At 37.2% G+C, this 25,216-nt stretch overlaps 1 protein-coding gene and 1 pseudogene across 5 annotated transcripts in view; both read right to left on the bottom strand.

Moving 5' to 3' along the window:
* The window catches only part of ELOVL6 (ELOVL fatty acid elongase 6), a 117,860-nt gene that overhangs the window by 44,634 nt on the left and 48,010 nt on the right, over positions 1–25,216 (bottom strand). For 3 of the 5 annotated variants that reach the window (XM_074322499.1, XM_074322494.1, XM_019741960.2), the window contains exon 3: positions 12,011–12,040. The exons of the other annotated variants lie outside the window; for them this stretch is intronic. In XM_074322499.1, coding sequence (XP_074178600.1) covers positions 12,011–12,040 — 30 coding nt within the window. The remainder of the gene's footprint in view (positions 1–12,010; positions 12,041–25,216) is intronic. 5 annotated transcript variants of the gene reach the window in all.
* On the bottom strand, positions 22,703–23,046 carry LOC141568258 (large ribosomal subunit protein eL34-like; annotated as a pseudogene).

Raw genomic sequence — 25,216 nt, 5'->3', positions numbered from 1 at the left:
TACTATTTAACGTAGATAAATGACTTCCCTAATGTCTCAATGGTGATCCAGTAATATTTCCTATTCTGGTAGCTGGGTATGTTAACACTACATTTTTTCATAACCAGCAATTTCTAAATGGTATGGACTCTTCTTGTTTAATAAATCTTAAATGTACATCATATAGCACAACCCTTAACTGTAGGTGCTTTATAAATACTTCTCAGGATGGTGATTCTGTAGCTATAATGATAAGGTAACCAACCAAATAAAGACCGTCCAAATGAAATACTGATGTGCTTTGAGCTGTTGTGCTTGTATTTATCCTTTCCCCTCCTTCCATTTCTGTCATCAATATGAATAATAGAAATTAGTCCATAATTAATAAAAACAAATAATGGCTTTATCCTTTATCCTTAGAGATTTGGAATTCTCTATCATAACTTGTTCCAAAACATTCCTAAGTGTTGTTTTTTCTATTCTTACCAGAGTAGCTGGTCAATATGTATCTTTATTATCCAATCAAATAACACTCTCAAAGAGTTTGCATACATTCAAATGCTTCCCCCCCCCCCACACTCCTGGGATTCCCCTGAAACTAGTACCTAGCTTCAGTCTCTTTAATACTCATATCAAGATCTCTGCCAGCAGACCTGTACGCCTTTAAGAATCAAACAAGTTTATTTGAGAATGGCGAAACTTTCATGTGGGTAGCATTTCAACACAGGATAATTGCTAATGAACATCTTGGAGAGATGGCGTGAGCTCCTTTATGTCTAAGTGACCTTGTTTTACAGCTACTGTACATGTGTAAGGTACAACGAGCTGTGAAAGTGAAAATTAAGCTGTGAAGGAGAAAAGAAAAAAGAGACTTAAAAGCATCTCAAGCTTTGGCTGATATCTACCCAGCATATAAAGTTTTCATGTTCCAAGCTTAAAAGTCTGAAGCTGAGAAAAACTGCTAATTGGTGAGGCCACATCTCTTTTAAGATTTCTCCTTTAGTTCAGTTGCTGATTCCAGGCAGGAAAAAGTTCAAGGTTCTGAAAGTAATGAGAAGGCCACAAATAAATTGGAGACTCAGAGACTGAAGGAAATAATACATTGCTTTTTGCCAACAATACATTCAGTGGATGTCTATGGTGGTTACAATCTGATAAGAATATAAAGGAATGTTTTCTTGAAAGGGATCCTGAAGTTGTGCTGTTGGAGTTCTTTCTAGCCACGAGCTGGATTCTGTCATTCTTGAGACTTCAAGACCCCCAAGATTTCACAAAGGCATTTTTCTATTTTAAAAACAATGGGAATTTACTAGATTGAAGACAACAAGCTGCCACTCGCCTTCTGGAGGGGCAGCCGGATGGCTCAGTTGGTTAGAGCGCGAGCTCTCAACAACAAGGTTGCCAGTTAAATTCACGCAAAGGATGGTGGGCTGCGCCCCCTGCAACCAAAGATTGAAAATGGCAACTTGACTTGGAGCTGAGCTGCGCCCTCCACAATTAGACTGAAGGACAATGACTTGGAGCTGATTGGCCCTGGAGAAACACACTGTTCCCCAATCTTCCCCAATAAATCTTTAAAAAAAAAAAAGTCATTAAAAAAAAAACCCACAACACAAAACAATGGGAATTTTCCAGCAGTTTTTATTCACAAGTAAATTATAACTGAAAAATAACTCTGTGCCCAGAAATTCTGACAAAGACTAATTTCATGAATAATAATAAAAATATAGCCATAATTGATATAAATGACCACTTTATAACTGCAAGGAAAAGCCATGACTACAGTATATGGTATTATTCTAATCTGTTATGCTTGACCCAGAAAACCAAATAATATGTGATTTATGGGCTTGTTTGAGTTGCAAATACCTCTTTCTTATTCTGCTTTCCCCTCAGATGCTAATTTAAAAATCACAGGTTCTCCTTATTTATTTTTTTAAAAAGGCGTGAAAACCATTATTTCACAATTTGGTTTTTCTATTATTGAAGTAGGCCATGATCAAAGTAGAGTTACATTCAGTACATTCAGTATATTGGCTATGTATCTATCCATTGCCAGGAGGGTATACTCCTCTTAGAACAGATCTGTTGTGTGTATTTATCTGTCATCATATAATTTTTCCCCTTGTCACCTTTTAAAAAATCTTGATAAATTCTGTTTTCTTGTTGGCTTTCTTTTTACAACTGGCAAAAGGATCTTTGGGGAGGAAATACTTTCAAAATGCTAAACACACACACACTACCCCATAAAAATGCCATCTGTTTAATAAATTGGCAAGATACCAATTAATTATCATTGTTTTCTTAGATATTATCAACAGCTGATAAAAAATGTGACATCCATCTATCCATTCAAAATTTAATGAACTTTATCATTTTCATTTGCCGTGTGGTTAGTATGCCATTGAATAATAATAAGCCAATCTCTATGTAAGAGTAAAGTCTACCTCTGCTAATCTAAACAGAAAAAGTATGTATTATAGTTAATAATGTTTGATTAAAATTCTGAGGAAGGAGATATCGTCATGAGAAAATGCTCTGTGGAGGGGGGCTTTGAGGTGAACTATTCAGGTTTTGGATGAAAGGGCAGAGTCAAGTAGAATCTGGGATGGAAAGAGGCAGCAGCATTAGGCATGAGCTAAGTCAAAAGTGTATCAGATACACTTTGTGTTGGGAATGGCAGAAAGTCAGTTTGGAAACGTAGGTTAAAGTCAGATTGTGTGGAGCTCTAAAAATTGTGCTGCAGAGTTAGGACTGTATCTTTGTGTTAGAGTAAAATAATCAGTCTTTCTGACGCCATCTTGCTCGAGCCTGTCCAACTCCCATAATATGTCAGTTAGCAACTTCTGCTTAGTCTTGCACATAGATATGCTAATCATTAAAGGAATCTAACCTGTAGCCTAGGAATTACTGAAACAACCTCCCTAAGCAGATAAGGAAGGTATGTAGAAAAATAATGATTGTTTATCAAAGGTTTATAAAAACGTCGTGACTGGGACCATGGCAACCAGAGTTTGCTGACCAAAAGCAAAGAAGTTACATCACACCCCTCGGACCCTTGCTGGTGTCCAGATGTCTGTGGTCATCAGTCAGCTACTGACCCTTAAACCCCTCCTGTTTCCCCTTACCCTGACATAAAAGAAGCCTGAAGTCTCTACTTTCTCAATGTGGTTCTCTAGTCAGCCATCTTCTCGGTCTCCTGGCTTTCTGAATAGTCACTTTCCTTGCCCCAACTCCTTGTCACTCCACTTATGGGCTGTCCTGCAGTGAGCAGTACGAGCTTTCATTCAGTTACATCTTCACCTCAAGGTTGCAGTAAGTTGTGAGGTATGTGCCCACTTATGTATTACCACTAACAATTACAGTGCTGAGATTCATGGCTTAATTTTCTTTTCTTTCCTTCTTTTTAAATAAACAAGAATAGACTGAGTCATGTGTGTATCATTATGTACCTTGGGTAAGAGAAGAAGGGGGAGGAGTTTCCGCTAGTGGCCCCCCAGAAAAATAATGGAGAACTGCTGGTTTAAGCCGGAACTGCTAGAGAGCACTGCAAGTCTTTGAGCTGGGAGGGGACAGAATAAAAAAATGATCTGCTCATAAAAAACTTGGCCTTAATTATTTCTATTTTAGCGGGCAGATGTGGCTGAAGTTCGATGGTACATCTCTAAGTCAATACACTCTGGCATATTCCCACCCCCATCAGCAGCATCTTCAGCTACATGAGTTACTGAAGTGCATGTGTGAACTAAGGAAGTTTCTTTAATGAACTGCTGTTGTGCTTCACAGGGATTATCAGATGTGACCACCTATAAGTTTCATTCCCTTAAGAATGAATATGGTGACCACTTTGTAAGGTAGATAAAGGCCAAATGACTTTGTCGTACACTTGAAACTAGTAATACTGTATGTCAGTTGTAATTAAAAATACATTTTTTTAAAAAGAAGGAATATTCTCCTATTCTGAGAAAAGTATAGCAAATTGCCAGGCTAATCATGACGTTATTTTAGTGAAGCTGATATATCCTGAATTCAATGTCCTAACTTGTCATGTAGAGTAAATGCCCATTTTTCCCCCTAAGATATTGCATCTTAGAGAGATACAAGAATATATTTTCTTTGTTTTAGAAGACATGGTTTTATAAAACTCATCAGGAGTAATTAGTTTCAAAGCTAGAATCAAAGATCTTAGCGGATACTAAATCAAAGAAAAAATTAAATTCTATTCTTTCTTTGATGAAGGTGACAGTTTATCTCCTTAGAAAGTAAAGCTTACCACCACCTCCAAATAAAAATGTAGCCAAAAGTGTATCAATGATCTTATTAGAAAAATCTCCTCCCATCTCAAAGCAAACTAATAATGAGCTCTGTATTGACAAAATAATCTATAGTTTGTTTTGTTTGAGAGCATTACTCTCAATATTCTCATTCTGATTCTCTGGTATTGAATGTCACTTCAAGTTAGAATTTCCAAGTAACCGTCTTATATAATATACACCAGCTACCAATACTAGTTGTGGTAAAACATGAAACTCTAGTGGCCATTTAAAAAACAGTAAGTTCTCAATAGGAGAGGCAGCATGCAAAAATAGAATCCAGAAAGTGGTTTCATCAGCAATTTCAATGTGCTAATTCCCTTAAAGAAATGCCCTTTGTCTGAATAAAAAGAAAGCTTTCATCTGACTTTTCAATGAAGAAATGCTCGCCTAAGGTTATTTTAAAATACAATAATAATAACACAGAAAGCATACTATAAGTCTGAAATGGCTCCTATTAAATAAGAGCACATGATTGACCTGCCCCCACCCTCACCAGGTTAAACTCTACCTCTTATAGTAGTAAAATCTATTACATAATGTAAATGAGGTGTTAGTGATTTTTTTCCCCCTGAATATGAAATTTTCTCAGACCAGAAGTTGTACAGCATATAATTATGGGCTTATGTCAAGGTTGCAAGCTTTGAAAAATAAAATCTTGTCATCCACTCTAATGGCCTGCTGACCATAGAAATATAAAACATTTTATAAAATACAAAATATTTTTAAAATATAAAAATAGAAATCAGAGTCAAACATTAACAATCTGTTCCTGCTTGTCTTCATACTCTGAAGAAGCATTGAAGATTTATCTGAGAGCTGGAGACTGAAACCAGGAGCTTTATCTGAGACCAGAAGATTTACCTGAGAACTGGAGACTGAAGCCATAAAAACACTATGAAGAGCAAATGATTATCCACAATGGAATGGAAACTGGATTTCAGGTTTATAAGATTAAGTCTAATTCAGACAGAGAATTTTCCTAGGTTTAAATGAAAATGAGCTGCACCAACAACTATATAAACAAGCATAAACATATCCAAATCTGAGATCTCTTTCTTTCTCTCTACTCAAGAGCTTAAGGTTTGAACTGAAAGATGATCCACTTCCTTATATTTATAAAGAATTTTAGTTTATACTCATTGCTTCAGACAACTGTAAAGAAGCTAGAAAATACTATCAAGGAAAAAATTACATGTTTTCATTTTAACTACTGGGTGATTAAATATACTGCGCTAACTTTCCCCTGGATATAAATGTTGAAAGGAGGTAGGGGAAGCAATGAGAAAATATGCCCCAAATGTTTCTGGATTAGGGAGAAAACATCTCAGCAGTGATGAAGATTATTTCATGGTATAGCTCATGGATAATTTTTGTGTCCCCCAAATCAAACCTGCATAAAAACTAGCAATGACAAGAAGAAATATATTATTAGCAGGGTAGTGAAAATGACAGACATTGTTTCACGCATGAGACCAAGAAAGGACTATCAATTTCATTTTGCTCTTGAAAATAATAATGTGGCAAGATTTTGATTAGGGTATTCCCATTACTCTTTCAAAATCTGAATGGTCATTCAGTGGCATAAGAAGGTAGCCTGCAGACACTAGTGTTGAGAATTCTGGTAATGAGGAAAACATGCTTATGAATTGGATTGTGACATTTTCCTATTGCTGCTGTAACAAATTCCCACAAACTTAGTAGCTTAAAACAACATGAATTTATCATCTAATAGTTTTGGAGGTCAGAATTCTAAAATGAATCTTACGGGGCTACAATCAAGGTGTTCTCAGGACTGCATTCTTTCTGGAGGTTCTAGGGGAAATCTGTTTTCTTGTCTTTTCCAGCATCTAAAGGCTGCCTGCATTCCTTGGTTCTTTGGCGTCTTTCTCCATCTTCAAACTGCATTGTTCCATCCTTTGTTTCCATGATCCTATTGCCTTTTCTAACTCTGCTTGTGTCATCACACCACCTTCTCTGACTCTGATCCTCTTGCCTCCCTTTTAAGGACCTGTGTAATTACATCAGGCTCAATGGATAATCCAGTAGCACAGCCTGGAAAATTTCTCCAGTCTTAAGGCCCATGTGTTGACACTGAGCCCACCCAGATATTCCAGAATAATGTCTCAGCACACATTCCTTAACCTAGTCACATGTGCAGAGTCTCTTTTGCCATGTAACTATTCACAAATTCCAGGGATTCAAACATGAACCTCTTTGGGGGCGCTGATATTCATCTCACTACATGGATCAACCTGAGTAATAGTAAGGTCTAAAGCCATTTTTCTACTGCAACACACACAGAGGAATTCCCTACAGATGGCAAACCTTTCATCTCTATTCTCGTTTTGCTAGATCCAAAGCCAGCCTCTTCCTTCCAACTCAAGAAAGCATTTTAGAATGCAAGTGGCTGATTCACACTGTTATACATTGCCCAAACTCACAAATATCAGTTCCTGAACTCTTATTAGTAACACACAACATATACCTTATCATATTATATACCATACATTAATTGTCGTATACCTTACTTATTACATACCTTGCCGTAGGCACCAAAGTTTAGAATTTCTAGTTAAATATAGTTTATTAGAAATTATTAATACGCAGTCAGTTTATCCTGATTGTCACAAATTCTAAATTGCCATTCTGTACTCTTTTACAACAACAAAGAGTCCCCAGGGCTCAGTTTGTGGACCTCTTCTCTTTTTATCTGTACCAGTGGTTCTCAATGGGGGGGGGGGGGGGATGATTTTGCCCTTCCCAGGCTATGTGGCAATGTCGGGAGACATTTTTGGTTTTCACAACTGGAGGAAGGTTGGCTATTAGTACCTAGTGTGTAGAGGCCCTGAATGCTGCACAGGACAGCTCTCCACAATAAAAATGATCTGGCCCCAGTGTCAATAGTGCCAGGGTTTAGAAACCCCGACCAAGAGAAATATAAAGAAAGAGATTAAGAAATGAGAAATTGGAAAACTAAAGAGAGTGTAGTAATGTGATACAGCCTCAAAAAACAGGTTCACTGGATGGGATGACGTCACTCTTCAGATATGTATATTCAGGCTGAATTGCTTTGAGCAGATTCCAAGCACAGCGTAAGTAGAGTAAGGTTATTGTTTCAAATCAGCAGTTCTATTTAAAATTATAAACTAAACAAAACAACCAATTTGGATCCATTTTTTTCTTCCCTATTCTAGAATTAGGCTCACTTCTGCCTGCAATGGAACCACGGCTCAGCTGCCCTGTGAAGCTCAGAGTAATACGTTCTTACAAACTGTGTATCTGTCGCAAAGCTTCCCTTGCCATAAATGTCATACAGATTGCATTTTACCGTCTCTGTCTAGGCAAGAGAAAGAAATAACCTGGAATGAAGGATAGTCACTGCCAAAATACCACTCGCCCCCCCTAACACACACAGAGTTCAAATTCTTCTTGAAGTAGAATTCCAGTTATTTCCAGTCATCCCTCCATTAACCAATCCTATAGTGTATGCTAAGTGCATGAAAGCCAGTCCTGACTTGGCCCTGGACGATGGGACGATGTTGTAAAACTACATTAGATTATCAGAATTTACAACTCATATGACCTTGTGTGTTCTTACTCCATCTCTTCTAAATCATCAAAATATGACCATTTGATAACAATAAAGGCTTCTATGACAAAACTTTTTAAAATTAAGAGTGGGACTAGCTCTACTTTGTAGCTATCTCAGAATTATATAAGAAAAATAGGTGCTCTCATATGATCAAGTATGCCAATTGTAACCAACAAAAGCAATTATACTGTTTTCCAAATCTCAGAACAAATTATTTTTAGCTACTCTCAGGCCTTTCCTCCCCTACACTTTGCTATGTTGAGAGGCACTGATTGTCCTGAAAGGACTGTGTACAAAGCTCAATGAACTAAACAGGAAGTCACTGTCTACTTCGTGCATGTCATCAGTTTCTACAGGGAACCAGGATGAAATCTGCCAGGTAGTGTCCAAAGCCTGGTTAGGAGACTTTTATCTTTACATCTGTTTACATCCTTTTCCACAGAGACTTACACTTTGCTGTTTTTTTCCTTCATTCACAGGTTCAAAGCCAGGAAACATGATAAAAAGTCCTTTGGGGACAAAAATGTTTACTAGAAAAATCTTGAGATCTATCAAAAAACATGGAATTTAAGAACACAAGTCCCATTTCTTCAGAGAGTTAAAGGGGAATTAGTTTTATTTCTAAAAGTTTCCTTTTACTACTAGATAGTGAGACAAGAGTAATTTCCTCTTCACTTACATGTCAGGTGAATCCTGAGCCAAGACTAAGGCATGGCTGGGATTTATTAGGCATGGGTCCTGAGAAAAGACATTCTCAAAATAGCACTGCCACAGCAACCTTTTCCTCCATCTGACAGTTTCAGAAGGAAGTAAAAATGCTTAAGAAGAGACGAACGTGTATGTGACTCATGGTTTCTATGAAAGGTGGAAGGTTGATGTGTCTTCCCATGTTCCAAAGAGCATTTCCCTTGGGAAGGTGCGTTAAGAGGGACTGTGTCCTTAGAGCACTCATAAGAGCATGCACAAGCTGTGTCAATAGACAGCAACCGCTCTGCACAGCAAACCTGAGCCTCTGTGTTTACTATTCTTTTTTCTACTTGTCTTATTTGTCAAGAGCGATTTTACTAAGCAACAAGACTTAAGAGCAAGAATATTCTTTACATAACTATGCTTACACAGAAAGGTTTCCCACCAAAAGAAAAAAAAGTAAAAAATAAGCGATTTGACAAGTGTTTATTCGAGATGCATCCTTCAGTGAAGCATGTTTGAACCAATTTGTGACATTCCAGATGCCTACACGCTATAACATTTCAAAGTGTTTATTAAGGATCCACAGGTTGAAGCTCTCTCCATAAATGTCTGGAACAGGAACTTACTGTTCCTCAACAGTCACTGGCTGGAGGTTGGCTTGGAATGCACAAGTGTGTTTGAATTTGGTCAAAGTTCATTTTAAACTGAGCAGTTACGTTATTCCAGATACTGTTCTTAGTGTTCCAAGTACTTGACATATATAATGTCTCATTTATAGTTCCAAGTACCCACCATCTTGCAGACAAAGAAACGAAGGAAGAAGGTCAAGTAACTTGTATAAGAACCCACTGATTTAAGTGACAGTACGGGAATGAAAACCCAAGCAGTCAAGTGTCATGTCAGACCCTGTGTGCTTAGCCACTACATTCTACTCTTATCTAGGATGTTATACTACCTCTCAGTTGGTCCTTTCAACAGTAGTGATTTTTATCATCACTTTTACCAGCTCCCTCTCACATTCCATCATCATTCTTTCTGACATTTAAACATGTAAACAATCACTTATACTTGAAATCCTCTTCTCCAAAAAAGTATTCCTTTCTTTATGTCATATTCATAAAGCTATTTATTTTAATAGGGAGACATAACTTGAAGAAGATAAACTAAAAATGAGTGTCCTTAAGAAGTCCAAGTCTGCAGAGAATACTTTCCCAAAAGTCACTGCATGCTGGAAGCTGACAAATTCTTTTCTAATCTGATGTTCGCCTACCTCTTTGTATGCTGAAAGCCATATTCCCTGGTTCACTAAATGGTAGGACATACTGGAAGGTCTTTGGCATGTTACACAATTTTCTGGCTTTGTATCTTCCCAGTTAGTCTGATTTATTTTGTAGTTCTAGCTGCCCAAAAGGATGCGCTGTTTCTGCTTTCAGATCCTAAAATCTAGTGTTGAAAAATTGTTGAGGGCACATGCACAAGACTATATATAAGGAAATATAAACATTAAATCGCACATTATTTCAATAGGAATGCCGTTAATGTCATAGGTGGGTTATAGGCTCTATAGGAAGTTTAACAGATTTGACATTGTCTCTCAGACTATGTCCAAATATTTTCGCATGATTCAAATGATTTTACCTATATCTACTCTGGAATCATGTTTTATAACTTCACCTGGAACATCCTAGGCCACAGCCATATTGTGATTTTTCAAAAGACATCACACTCCTTTGTCTCACCTTGCCTTTAAATATGTCCTTCTTGTCACCTGAATGCCCTTCCCACCTATCCTTGTCATTTTGTTTATCTGTGAAGATACTCCCTGACTGATTCTAGGTCAAATTGATGACCCGTTCCTTCCATATACCCTTTGCATATTTCACACATACGGTTTCGGTACTGTAATCCTAAAGGGTAAGAACAGTGTCTTACTCAACGCTGTGTGTCTAAGGCCTCAGACCTTAAAGTAGGCTCCTGACACAGGAATGGATAAATGACATATTGGATATTTTTTTAAATCTTGTGTTTTGGAAATGCTTTAAGGGAAAAGAAAAAATATATTACGGAGAGACTAAGTATGATAACCAATGGTTATCTATGAATCTATACTTAAAACTCACTTGACTCTAAGTCTAATCAGTAAGAATTATATTTTATTTTATTTTAGCTTACTCGTCCCCTCAGGAGCTGAAAGAATCCTACAAATTAATCCAAATTGGCTTTTTAAAAACCTCTCTTTGGACATAGGATTCTGTTTTTACCAGTCTATGCTGCTTCTGCAATAGCATACTGTACGAAGCAGTACTCAGGAATGTTGAGAAGCAATATCCAATTTCTTTAGTTCTTGCTGGCTAGCAACCAATGTATTGCTTTCTCCATGTAAATTGTTTGCATAAAGTGAGCAAAAGACAGAATACATAGGTATAAAGTGAGACCGGCACTATTGTGGCCTCACTTTCTACCTAATAGCTGTACCCTCATCTGCAATCAATGCACTCTCTGAGATTCACTGATACATTTCCAGACAGATTCTGTGAAGAGCCAAGCTTAATTAATCTGAAGTCAGTATAAAGCCAACAATAATATACTAATATTTTGATGAAAAAGAAAACATTTATTTGATTAGGATTACTATACTATAATCAAAGGTAGCTCTCAGATACTATTTGATGTTTACCAATAGGCAAAGAGGAAACTGATAATACCTGATCCAGATGAGGATACAGTGACTCATACTTTGGTGAGAAGGTAAAATGACATCTCTCTTGGAAAAACAATTCATATCTTTTAATCCTGCAGTTCCCCTTCATGGAATCTGTCTAAAACGCCAACAACCTTAAATATGGTAAAGCAAGATAATCACTGCAATACAACAGTGAAAAAGTAGACTAAATGGCTAAGAGTCTGGGATCTTGAGTAAATTACTGTACATTTTATCTGCCTCAGTGTTTTCAAAACACCTGGGAAAATAACACCTACTTCTCAGGCTTCTTGTAAATCATTAAAATACCAAAATTGGAAGCATCTGACACATCATAAGTACTTAATACATGGTACCTAATGCTATGGCTCATTATCAGAAAAAAATAGCATTGTAAGAATCAAATGCAAAGATCAGGCTAGTTGGGTCTTTATGGCCAGACATTTCAAGTCCTATTTAGTCATTCTAAAGGTATATACTCGTATGCTACCAGAATGCTTGTGAATTTAATACTAGCCTTTTGTGAGTACTTTAACAAGCAATAACGAAACAAAATAGCATGATCCATGTTAGTAATCAAGAGCATTTATGAAAACCAGTCATTTAGGTATCTTAGTTTGACTCTGAGTGAAGTGACATTGTGAAACAATAACCTGAATATTTCATTCTTATAAAAATTCTTAGACAGGACGCAGGACATTCGTTTCTTAGACAGCAAGCACACACAGTTACCTTGAACTGAGCTGAAAAGTACTGGTCCACCTAAAAGCAGCATGTTTAGGAATAGTAAAAAAAAAAAAAAAAAAAAGCTATAAGTAAGCCTTCCAAATTAGATATTTCTAAAATAAAATAACAAAAATGTTATAGGTAGATACTCTTTTTTTCGACTTATTTATGGTGTTAAGAAAAAAGGTCCCTTTTATAGTCATTTAATTACTAGGGAAGCAGTAAAGAAAGAAATTAAATTTAACTATTTGACTGATTTATGCTGCAGTTAAAAGACCCATGGACTGTCATGACATTAATGCTGTACACTGCTCATTCTTTTCGCAACTTATAGTATTTTTAAAATAAAAAATGGTTATTGCAGCAAGTCTGAGCTGAGAGCAGGTTGGCCACGCAGCCAACTGGGTGGAGATAACAGTAGTGTATTGTGAGGTTGCTGCTCTGTCTTGGAGGTGAGGTGAAAAGCAAACCTGGCCACAAGACGAAGGTCTGATCTAACCCAAATTTATAAAAGTGGCATCATTTCTTTGATGTCAGCAGACATTCAAGGGAATCTGCAGGACAGATATGGCATTATCTGATTATTCCTAACCAGCTACTGTTCAAGAAGCTGTCCTCAATTCCACACACCTGCCATTGAATGAACCTGACTGATCACGAGCAAATATTCATCAGCTATTTGACCTGAAGTACACCTTTCACTTTGGGTGGACAAGAGCTAATGATCCTAAGGTAACTGGTTTTCAACTTCTAGTCCCGCCTTGAACCCATGACTCCCCTAGATCTTTACTTGAAAAGGGACGTCCCAAGGAATCTATGCACAAATCAAAGGGGGCTGAACTTATGAAAGGCCTTTGGGTGGTTCTTCTTTTCATTCACATCCTCACTTGGCTCCTAGTGCCTGCTTAGGGCAGAGAAGTGGGCAGTAAGAGCTAAACCCAGCCTTTCAGCTGAGCTAGAGCTGCACTCGTCTGAGCAGTCAAGGGATGAAAGCTGTGTGGCGGTTCTCAGAATGAAGTAGCTCCAATAGGGAAAGTTCTAGGCATGTGATGCCAAAAATCTAATCTCTACCTGAGAGTTTAATCTTTCTCCCAGTTATAAACTCTTTGGCTAGGTCCATCGTGAGATGCATCAGTCTCCAAAATTCTCATTAAAGATGCAGCATGGGTATGAGTACGGGCAAAAGCAGCCTTGCTTGACCATCCTGGGTGTTGTGGTCAAGAACTCTTACCCACAACTGTGTATATTAGGTTTATGCAAAAGTAATTGCAGTTTAAAAGGCTAAAAATAATTGCAAAAACTGCAATTACTTTTGCACCAACCTAATGAAATAGAAGCAGAGGTTTACTGAATAACACCAAAATAATTATTGTTTTTTATTGTTAAATTGATGAATTTTGGGGGGTTCATTAACTGAATCCAGCAATTTGTGTCATACATTCACTGAAATTTACATGGCATATGGTTACTGAAAACTTATCTTATGTCTAGTCTCCACAGACACCCCAAAGAAGAAAAGTTGTACATTTTGACAGCAAAAATAGCCACATAGACAAATTAACTTCCTATATTCTTTTCTAACTCTAGTTGTAACTCCTTCATTAGAAAGTGTTAATTGAGCACCTACTGAGTGGCAAGCATGGTCTAGGCTCTGGGAAAACATCAGTGAACAAAACAAAAAAGCTTGCTTTCATGGAGGTTACAAGTCTGGAGACAGACAATAAGTAAGCAAATAAATAGGTAATATGGTATGTTAGTCGATGATAAATACTATGGGAAGAAGAAAAAGTACAGCAGTGTAAAGGGAAAATGAGATGTGGCATGAGGGACAGGTCACAATTTAAAATAGAGTGCCCAGGGCAGGCCCTTTGAGAAGTAAAAGACTTGAGTAAAAGACTTGAAGTGAGGGAGAAACTTAAGGCAGAAAGAAACAGCCAGGGCAAGAACTATCTTCAATGTTTAAATTTACCAGATTCCTCCAATTTTATCTTTGGAAAATCCAGGATACTGAGATACCTTTGAGCACGTATCCATTAAGTGTGTATCTGAGTAATACTTCTGCTCCTTTCAGGAATTTTTATGTTAACAGTTATATCTGCAGTCATAAATATCATTCAGGAAAAATGAGCATGAAAGTATCTAGACTACGGTACAGAAAGCTTTGTATAAATAACCAAATTTTTATTTAGGGGATAATCGTAATTATAAATCTGAGTTACTAAGAAATCCCAGAACTTCTGAGTGTCTGATACCACCTCTTGTGAATTTAGTTCCTAGACAGAAGACTAAGAGGTACAACAGTAGAGCTTTAAATTAAAACTGGTCTAAAGTAGCTTGACCCTACAGATAAATTTATTTTATCTTTCTTCATAAAGAAGGTGTGTTCTTGGGGCGGCCAGTTAGCTCAGTTGGTTAGAGTGCAGTGCTCTTAACAGCAATGTTGCTGGTTCAATCCCCACATGGGCCACTGTGAGCTGTGCCCTCCACAACTAGATTGAAACAACTACTTGACTTGGAGCTGATGGGTCCTGGAAAAACACAGTTAAAATAAATAAAAGTGTTTTTTTTGTTTTTTTTTTTAAAAAAAGGTATGTTCTTTCAGGACTTCCTCTTGCAAACCCAAACATGAATATACAAAGCAAAAGCTGGTTCTTCAAGAAATTGCCAGACTACTCCCCAATTAGAGACAGAATTCGATTTTCTACAAGTACATCAATTCTGTCTCACTGGCTAACTTGTTTTAGGTGTAAGCTGAAAAAAAAAGGTAATTCCTGACCAGGGCAGGAAATAGGATTTCAGTTTTCTTCCTGAGTCAGCAAGGAGGTATAGGACACAATTGACTTTTTAATATATATTTCCCTAAATGTACTATTAAGAAGCAAAGTCTAATGGTATGGTGGAAATCAAAACTTTAGAAAAGAAAGCAAATAAAAATGAATAAAATGCCTTTAAAGCTAAAAAAAAAAAGAACTAAGTGAATTAAAAAAAAAAATATTCTGTAGCAACTATCTATTTCCATTAAAAAAGAAAAAAAGAAAAAGAAAGGCCTTTTACTCCAGGCCTTAAGTGAGGTGAGGTGAAGTTTTAAATTTCCAACCAAGTAATAACACTATATACACTATAACGAGATCCAATTTTGGGAAGGCATCATAAAATAGAAACATAAGCACTTCAAAGATAGGGTTTAGCTGTTTCTTTAAACTCCAAAGACTTACAGTATCTTAATTTTGCCTCCTCGGTGGCTTTCCAGAGGCCTCCTTGAAGTTTATGGGTGGGTGGGAGATTAGATGCCAATTTTCTCCAATCTTCTAACTTGTTCACTGGTGCTACAGAAAGAGTTTAAGAGGACTCGGAAGTGCTGGTCCTCTGACATGTATGAACAGTTTACATTTTCTAGCTAAGGACTTTCACTAGCTAACCCTAAGTGTTTCTCAGTATGATCCATTTGAGAAGCTCCTGGGATGCTTGTTAAGACTGAAGATTCCCACCTCTCAGACTTTCTGAATCTAGAGTACTACTATGGTCTGAATGGTTGTATAGCCCTCAAAATTCATGTTGAAATCCTAATCTCCTTTGTGATAGCATTAGGATGTGGGGCCTTTGGGTGATTGATTAGGTCATGATGGTGGAGCCCTACTGAATGGAACTAGTTTATAAAAGAGGCCCAAGAAAGCTCCATGAAAGGTTAAAGAGAGAAGGCAGCCATCTAGGGCCTGCTGCCATCTTGATCTTGAACTTCCCAGTCTCTGGGACTGTGAGAAAAATTCCTGTTACTTAAGCTTCTCAGTCTGTTGTATTTTGTTATAGCAACCTGGACAGACTAAGTAAGAACAAGGAGTAACCCTAAAACTGCACTGAGTTACGATTTTTAGAAGACTTTTAGACTTGAGTTAGATCTATTTCAAGAACATTATGATTGTTTAGTTTCATATCTTCAGCCACCACTATCCCTCTGGATTCTTTGATTTCCTAACTCAAAGATAACCCAACTGTAATGCATATCAAATTAAATTATATCTTATACAATCAAATAGAAAACTTCTGGCTAATATCATATTTCCAAAAAAACAAAAACAAAAAACAATCAGTACACTACAACTAGTAAAGAAAGACTGTGACAAGAAAGGAAACTAAAGGAAAGGAAAAGTGGTAGACAATCTCTTATATTCTGTGTTAATAACAGACAAGACATATGCAATGAGTTGCCCCAGTACCACGATCAGAAGGTAAGCCCATGTCTCAGTAAGCTTCTAAAGCTTTTCCTTATGTGAGAACTTAACAAAAGGTTTAAATTAAGATTCCTTGCCCTCTTAAATAAAAAAACTGAAACCTAAGGATAACATATTTACTTTCTTCATAAGGTACTTCAGGTGAAAGATGTAATTTTTCAGGAACTGCTCTGAGGATGATAGTTTAGTCTAATACCAGAAATCAAAGATATTTACTTACTGCCTAACTGATAAAATTTTGCAAAGCCTTTTGGCTTATGGCACAAAACTAAGAGTTTTTCTGGTGTGAGAGTAAGAAGAATTGTGATTCATTCATTCTTTCATATTGCTATTCAATGAATATTTATTAAGTGCTAACCATGTGCAAGGCATTGAGGAGAGTTAACAGGCACATCCCCTGAATCCTGGAGACTTTAATGTCTTTTGGGGATAACAGACAAGTAAATGGAAAACTGGGGGCATAGATAATAAGGAAATACTCCAATAAAATAAGGATGCACTCTAATCTAGATTTAGACAACATGAGTAGGGGTGTGGGAACAGCAAGAGCCAGAAAAGAGGAAGAAGGCACAAACAAGAAAGGCACATGAAAGAAATTGAGTGTATTTGACCTTCAAATTTGAAGAGTATGTTAGAGAATGTTGAGCTGAGTGTCCAAGAAGTAGGTGGAAGCAAGACCAAGAGGGCTCTTGTAGGCCATGTTAAACAGTTTTCTTTTAATCCTAAGAGCAATGGGCAGCCACTGAAAAGTTTAAATGAATGAAATCAACATGCTTTTATTTGCAATTTATAAAGATTGCTCACTGATAAAATCAAAGTAGGAGCTTGAGTGAGTGGCACAGGTTTTAGATAAGGCCAGGCAGGACCTGGAGCTGAAGATAAGGCAGGCATGACCGATGTAGTCATAGGTGGTTCCTAAGTCTGCACACTCCCAGTTGTGGGGGTCATTTCATAGTAGCTGATCATATGGTCAAACATTCTATGTATGGGTGTATGAGGTTAGTCAGATGCCTTCTGCAAATGATTGCACTCAATCACTTATCTTTGAGTGTAGAGCACATAGCAATGTGTACTGTTTCCTCATTGGTTTTGGTGATTATCGTGTTCTTAGATATAATATTATGCTACCTCCCATCATGTGTCAATCACTGGTATGCAATGTCAGTTTCAGGACTAAGAAAACATTCTTCCGCATTCCCAGTCAACAAGACAGAACTTGTAAAGATAAGTTCTTAGCTCAGGTGGAACACGTTTTTGAAGATTCAAGAAAAGCTGCACTGATGAGGGTAAATAAGTATGTGACTGAGTTACCAAGATTTTATGCCACGCCTTAAAGGTGAGATAAACTTTTTTAAAGCACAGGTTTATCTTGCTTTATGCAATAGATTTACTCCAGGAAAATGCTGTATAAAATTTTTTAAAAATAAAGTGTATTTTGAAAACATTTGGGAAAGCTTCCCTACTTAAGAAAAAATTAATGATTATTTGCAAAGATCAAATCTTGTTACTATAGTATATATTTTCTAAATCAGGAACATCTATATTGGATTGTTATCCATCCTTGCCAGCTGAGAGGATAGGATGCCCCCAGTGTCATCTCTTGGAAAGTCCTTGAGTCTCTCAACAGATGCCACACCACGCAGACATTATAGTAAGTGACATACTCCACCGATTTCCTTTGATTGGAACCCTAGTTTCAATGGACTGGATCATTAGCGAGGTTGTCTGAGTATGGTGGTATCACTGAACTGCCTGCCATCCATAATACCCTTTCTCCCTAGCTCTCTTTCAGCAATTGGTCTAGGAAGGCCATGTGTTGGAGTTCTGGCAATGATACCCAACTAGAAGTGGCCAGATGGGACCTCTGGGAAAGCTTGATCGATTTGGTTAACATGCCCCTTTGGAATTTTACTCCTTTGTACTTCTCTTTCCTCCCTAGTCATAGACCTGATGCTTGGGGTAGGAGCCATCTTACAGCAAGGAGAAAGAAAGACAATGGCAGAGAAAGATGCAATGAGCTTGGCTTCTTGATGGCATCATGGAGCTGTTCTAGATTGTGTGTTCTGGACTTTTCTTGAATGAAACAAGAAAATCCCCATACTTATTAAGGTTCTATTTATTGATTTTTCTTTCATTTCCAGCCCTACATACTCTTAATCAATATCCTTGAGTTTCTATTGAAACTTCTCTGAATATAGCATACCAAGTTTTGTTGCTACTGACAGTATGTGGAATTCTCTGGTGATGTAATAACCTGGTTGAGAACCAGCAAGCCATTACCTCCAAAAGGTAAATGTTTGTATAGTGACATTTGTATGGACTCCTTCTATAAAGATGCTAAGTTGCCTGATCTATGGGAGCTGTGCTAGTACCAAAACAAACAAACAAACAAACATACAACAACAAAAAACAGCAGGAAAACAATACCCAAAAATTCCACACACTTCCTGGGCATTTTGGCCACACGTATTCTCATTTAGTTGAGCTTGATTGGTTAAGCATTAAAAAAGACTGAGCCATGGATGCTAAGGCAGAAGTGACAAGGGAAAGTAACTTCCCAGAAAAAGAGGACAAAAACAGGACAAAAGCAAGCAAATTAAAGTTACACAATTATAAACACTGCACGAACCAGCCAAAAGAGCCAGCCATCAGGGATTGAATAGCAAACATAGCATGTGGGCTAAAGATTTCAACAGCTGTACTTATTCAAAGGTGCAACCTGTCTGGCAGGCTCCTGGATTTTCAGACTAGTTTATATGTACATGACTATAAATCTTTTTAGGATATCCAAGACAGCAAACTTACATATATGCATGAATGTATATTTACATTGGCATTTAAATGCATATAAACATCGATAAATAATTATTTCTGTTCAAAGAGATAGTATTTGAGTTTAACCCAATATAAAGATAATTAGAGACTTCTCATTCCCACTCCTACCGTGCTTCCTCCAAAATAAGACCTAGCCGGACAATCAGCTCTAATGCGTCTTTTGGAGCAAAACTTAATATAAGACCCAGTATTATATTATATTATATTATTTTATATTATACTATATTATATTATACTACATTACATTACATTGTATTATATTAAAGACCCGGTCTTATATTATAGTAAAATAAGACCGGTCTTATATTAATTTTTGCTCCAAAAGATGCATGAGAGCTGATGTCCAGCTAGGTCTTATTTTCAGGGAAACATGGTATATGGAAGCTATAGCTGCACTGTTTTTCAACGTTCTTCGTGTATTACAGATTCTTTTACAGTTAAGGAAGTCTCCTAAATCATTAATTTGGTTGCTTCCATGTCTTGATCACTGTAAATAAAGCTGCAATAAACATCAGAGCACATATATCTTTATGGATAAATGTTTCCAGATTTTTTGGGGTATATAACCACAATGGGATACTACTGTGCCATAAGAAAAGATGAAATACTACCATTTGTGACAACATGGATGGATCTTGAGATTATAATGCTAAGCGAAACAAGTCACACTGAAAAAGTCAAGATTTCACTGATATGTGGGATATAAAACTGAAAGCAACAAAGGAATAAGACAAACAAATAAAGAAACAAAAACTCATAGACACAGACAACAGTTTAGTGGTTACCAGAAGTTAAGGGGGGAAGGGGATGGGAGATGAGGGTAAAGCAGGTCAAATACATGGTGATGGAAGGAGAACTGACTCTGGGTGGTGAACACACAGTGTGATATATAGATGATGTATAACATAAATGTACACTTGAAACTTATGTAATTTTTCTAACCATTGTCACCCCAATAAATTTTAATTAAAAAAAAAGAAAGAAAATACAAAATATCTGCCACCATGATTTTCAAATCCTGCAAACTGCCTGGTGCCATACATCATGGTTCATGTGTCTGTGGAGAGAAACTGTTCTAGAGAGAGGGGAAATGGCACGCTCACCGTAAGACCTAGAAGAGTTTGGGCTGCTTAAATCTAGTTGTGTGCATTATTTTTAAATCTGAACTGTTTAAAGTGTTTGTTTATATTGTTTAAAGTTGGCCACAGGATTTCCAAATCCCCAGTTCATTTTATGACATACAGGCAATCTTTCTTCTAGAAAATTAAATTAAATTGCCTTCTGTAAACATGATGAGTAATTATAGAATTATCAGCAACAAATCCAAGTTACTACAGTGGATGTGAATAAAAAACTAGAATCAAAGACTCTGGTTGATTTGTTTATTCAAAAAATTTATTGAATACATATATTCATAAAAATTACCTGGGGAGTCTACTTAAAAAAACAAATTCTAATTCTCTAAGTCCTATGCTGGCAAAGAGGGTCCAAGAATATGAGTGGTATGAATAGCCCAGTGATTCATATGCGTAGGAGGGCCTGTAGACCCCACTTTGAGAAACATTGGTCTATACTGTTTTAGATGCCAGGGACACAAATGTCAAACTGCTCAGTCTAGTGAGATAGATAAGTCAACAACAGCTTTACAATGCTTTCCTAAACATCCCGAGAGGTATGAAGAGGATAGGAGAAGGTATAAAAAAAGCAGAAGTGAAATTCTCCTGCAGAAATAACCAGTTTTAAAGGAGGATTAGAATAACCAGAGAAAAATGAGAGAAAGCTACTTTGGGGAGGAAGCATGGTGAGGACAAGCATTGTGTGGGGTGTGTCTGAGACCTGAGCAAGGACTTTGGAATGACCAGGGCACTGATACAGAGTAGGAAACGAGGCTGGAGAATTCAGAATGACTTTTATGCCCACATGGGCTGCTTTGAACTCTTTACCTGAAGGGGCAGGAAGCCAGTGAGGGTTTTAAGTGAGCAAGGAAGGCCAGAGTTATATTCAATTTTTAGAAAGCCCACCAGGCATCCGTTAACACGGAGGACATACATATATGCGTATCTGGGAGGAATGTGACCTGGTGGGAGTGTAGAGGCCAGGTAACTGCAGTTCTCATCAAGAGAAGAGGCCTGGACTGGGGAAGACAGATAAAGTGAATGTCATCTGGAAGATGGTATCCCATCAGAGTCATCATTTCCCATATTTACCAAAATGAATTCAACTGAAGTGGTACAATAGACAGGTCTTAAAAACCAATTTGATGTGGGGACAGAGCCAAAAGAAAGGAAAGGTGATGATTTCTGGATTTCTGGTTTGTCTGATTTGGTAGCTGGTGATACTTTGGCAGGTGAGAAGTAAAAGAAGTGGCTTTTTAGTATTTTACTAATAAAGATAATTAACAAGACTATAGGACTTACTAACAGAAATGGAAAGAGATCTACAGGGTGAAGGACTTAGCAATGTCTGGGCTGAATGGACATATCTATTTGGAAGTCATCCATGTCTGGGTGGAGGTAGTTGGAGTCACGAACATGAATGAAGTCATCCGAGGGGTAGAGTTTGAGGGTTAGTGTGGAGCCTAACTGGGAGGTGGCATCACCACTCAAGGGGAAGGTAGAAAAGAAACAAGCAGGAAAGAATAAGAAGAGATGTCCAAAAGGCCGAAGAAGAAAACCAAGGCGTACCAAAAGAAAAAAGGTTAAAGAGAGGGCCAAGTGTCACAGAGCACTTGAGTCAGATAAGCACTGATAAGCGTTCCATTGTGACCTGAGGTGGCCTATCCATGCCTCCTCTATGAATGGGTCATTTATTTCTTCAATAAATATTGACTGAAGTCCCCTGGGTGCCTGGTACTGTGCAGATAATTCTCAATCCTTCAGGACAGCCTCATCCTACTTTGGAAGCATAGCAAAAGTATTTTCATTTCCTTAGAAATATTACACTATGTAAAGTGTCAACAGGAAATGAATTTGTATGTAAAGCCCTTGTTGATATTGCACTTGGGGAAACAGTGAAATAGGTGAAGTGAGGAAGGGGGAGGATGGGCCTCAGAGGATAACAGGAGCCTGAGAGGAAAGTGGGGAAGGGGAGAAAGGCCTGGCAGTATGACCTGCTCATCCTCTGACCTTTTATTCTGCTTAACCCTTTACTTAACTCCTATATCTCTTTAGGGAGCAAAGTTTTAAGCTGACGAGTAGTTATTTCCCAATATACACTTTCGGTATTGAAAGAAGAAAATTAAAATAGAAAAGAAAAAGTTAATCATACCAAAGTAAACTATTTCTATGCTCTGACTACACTTCAGAGAAATCTCATCTCCTACTGTGTTTCCCCGAAAATAAGACCTAGCCGGACCATCAGCTGTAATGCATCTTTTGGAGCAAAAATTAATATAAGACCCAGTCTTATTTTAATACAATATAAAATGGGTCTAATATAATATATAGTATAATATAATATACTATATTAATTGTTGCTCCAAAAGACGCATTAGAGCTGATGGTCTGGCTAGGTCTTATTTTCGGGGAAATGGGATAGTTACTTAACATTAACTAAATGTCCATTTCTTCTTCTTTTTTTTAAAATAGAACAAGCCTTTGATTTTTTTATTACTCAAAAGCTTCATATAATATTATTAAGCTTTCTGATTCTGTGCTTGTGCCTTCATCACTTTCACAGCAATTTCCTGCTCCTCAATAAGGAAAGCACATTTGATCCAGTCACAGACCCATTTAGCAGACATGGACCCACTATAGGCCCTGCTGTCATGTGTCTTTGTTTTAGACATAAGAACGTTAGGTCTCATAGCACGATCCCCTCGATGTTGGCTTGGACACACGCCACAAGCAGATTTTGGTGCTTTCTCAACCTTCTTGGTATGACGATAAATAATTCTATTACTGAGGTTCCAGACAGCTTCATTTTGTTAGAGGCTGTATTGAAGGAGTGCCAGTGATAATATGCCAAAATCTGGACCATGCTGAATGCCTCTAGAGACTGTCCCCAGAAGAGTATCCATTACTTAAAATAACCCTAAAAACCTCCAAACCCCCAAAATAACAATTATTAGAAAGCCTATCTATATGACTTTAGACAAATAGAACTGATAATATCCATAACACTTTGACAGAGTAAATCCTGTGATTATTTCATTTATCCATCCACCTGTTCAGGAAATACTGAGTTTTTGCTAAAGGTTACAAGTGTTAAAAAGATGAAGTCCTCGAGCTCATGAAGGCTACAATCTAGTGGAAGACAGAAACTAACAACCAACCTGGGAACCCTGCATTAGGCATAGACATAAAAGTGAAATACTTTAAATAAGTTTTACATTTAAGTTTAATCAATTATAAAGTTAAAGGCTGTGTGATAGTTCTGGGTAGAATTCCCACAAATAGGTTTATCATTAATAAAATGTTCACTCTTTATTGAATATCTTATTGAAGACGTGAGAAATGGTTAAATGGTATAAAGAAAGTGTGTCCTGATACAGAGCTAGGGCTGATTGTGTTTCACTGACTGATAAGTACAATCATGTAAATTTGGAGCAATCAACAGTCCCTCATAAACTGAATTAAAGATGGGACATGTAGTCTTCACATCAGTTTATGAATATTTTCTTATTTACCCAGAATAACTAATTCAGTAGAATCTGCCTTTGACCTTTAATTATACCAGCTGCACCCAATAACTCAATAAACAACAGTATTTTACCCTCCAAATAGCTGGCTATGGTTTTCTAAGTTTCATATCATCTTTGTGATTCCAGTCCTCAAATGTTAATTTATTTGAAAGGAGGCTGAATCAACAAAATTAGCAGCTAAATAACAACCACACCATGTCCACCTATATCCTAATATAGAGCACAGAAAGAAGTCCAAAGGGTAAAAAGGTGGAAATGCAGAAGAAATGGAGGCCTGAGAAGGAAACCTTATTCCAGAAATGTCCATACGTTTTCTGGGATTGTCAATTAAAGAGCTGTGGAACTCACATCAGCACAGAATTACTCCCTTGGAAGGCCGAGGGCATCATGGTACTAAGCACATACATCCAAGCTTGGCATGGAAAATGGCACCTGTGAAAATTGTATGGTTTGGTCCTATATATAGGTCAAAAAATATAATAAAATGAATTTCTTTGGTTTCCTTATAAGAGTGGAAATCTAAAGAAATTTAGACTAGACTTCTGGGTTAATAAGGGTAAATATTAGTTCTCCACAGCACTAGAAATCAGTCTGGATTAATTAAATCTACCATGGTTGGGGGTAAGCATGGAGTACTGGCTGATGGCCTTCAGTGATTTTTCCACATTCTGGCTGCTTCCTCTTAAGAAGTTTAGCACTGTGACTAACTTACTTTGGGAGCAAAGTTGGAAAGCAGAGGTCAAAGTCAATCTGAAATGGAGCAAACTCACCTTCCAGTACCTGGTGAAGGGGACATTTTCACTGTGAAGCTTTGGCTACTGTCTAAGGTTTTATAACCTATTTTGACTTTACTGTAGATGTTCTATCCATATCAAGCTTACGAGCATAACTATGGCAGGGTTTAACTGTCTAATATATTACCTACATTATTTCCATGAGATGAAATTATTGCCTTTTACAGATAAGAAAACTGAGGCTCTTAAGAACTTAACTAATAAATGACTGATAAATAGCAGATCTAGGATCAAAGAGTCCAGTTCTTTCTTCCACCCACTCAACCTCTACTCACATCATTATAGAAATGTATAGAGCAATTCCCCCCTCTCCATGGCTTAGGTTTCTCAAGAGCAGTAACCTACTTTAGCAATACAACATGCTTTGTAATTTACTACTGATGTAACCACTTCACTAGGGATTTACCAGTAACTTTTAATTTGGTGAAACATGACTAATAAAAACCAACCAAATAGTAACCTTCTCTTTTCTTCATGGCCTCTTGGTTGTAAAGCAAGCTAGTAATATAAGATTTATAGTTTTGTGCCAACATACATACCTTATTAATTTCACAAATACTTATTAGACACCTATTATCTGCCAGAACCTATGCTAGGTGCTGCATAGACAGTACTGAAAAAGTTGGGTACCACTGTGGGCCTCACAGACTTTGCTCTATTGAGTAGGGGAGAGACAGACACTAATCAACAAACAAATAAAAATAATCCACTA

The sequence above is a fragment of the Rhinolophus sinicus genome, linkage group LG02 (genome assembly GCF_036562045.2).
Source record: "Rhinolophus sinicus isolate RSC01 linkage group LG02, ASM3656204v1, whole genome shotgun sequence".
In the NCBI taxonomy this organism is placed as follows: Eukaryota; Metazoa; Chordata; class Mammalia; order Chiroptera; family Rhinolophidae; genus Rhinolophus; species Rhinolophus sinicus.
Note: the sequence above shows the minus strand (reverse complement) of the source record. Positions and strands in the feature narration are given on the sequence as shown.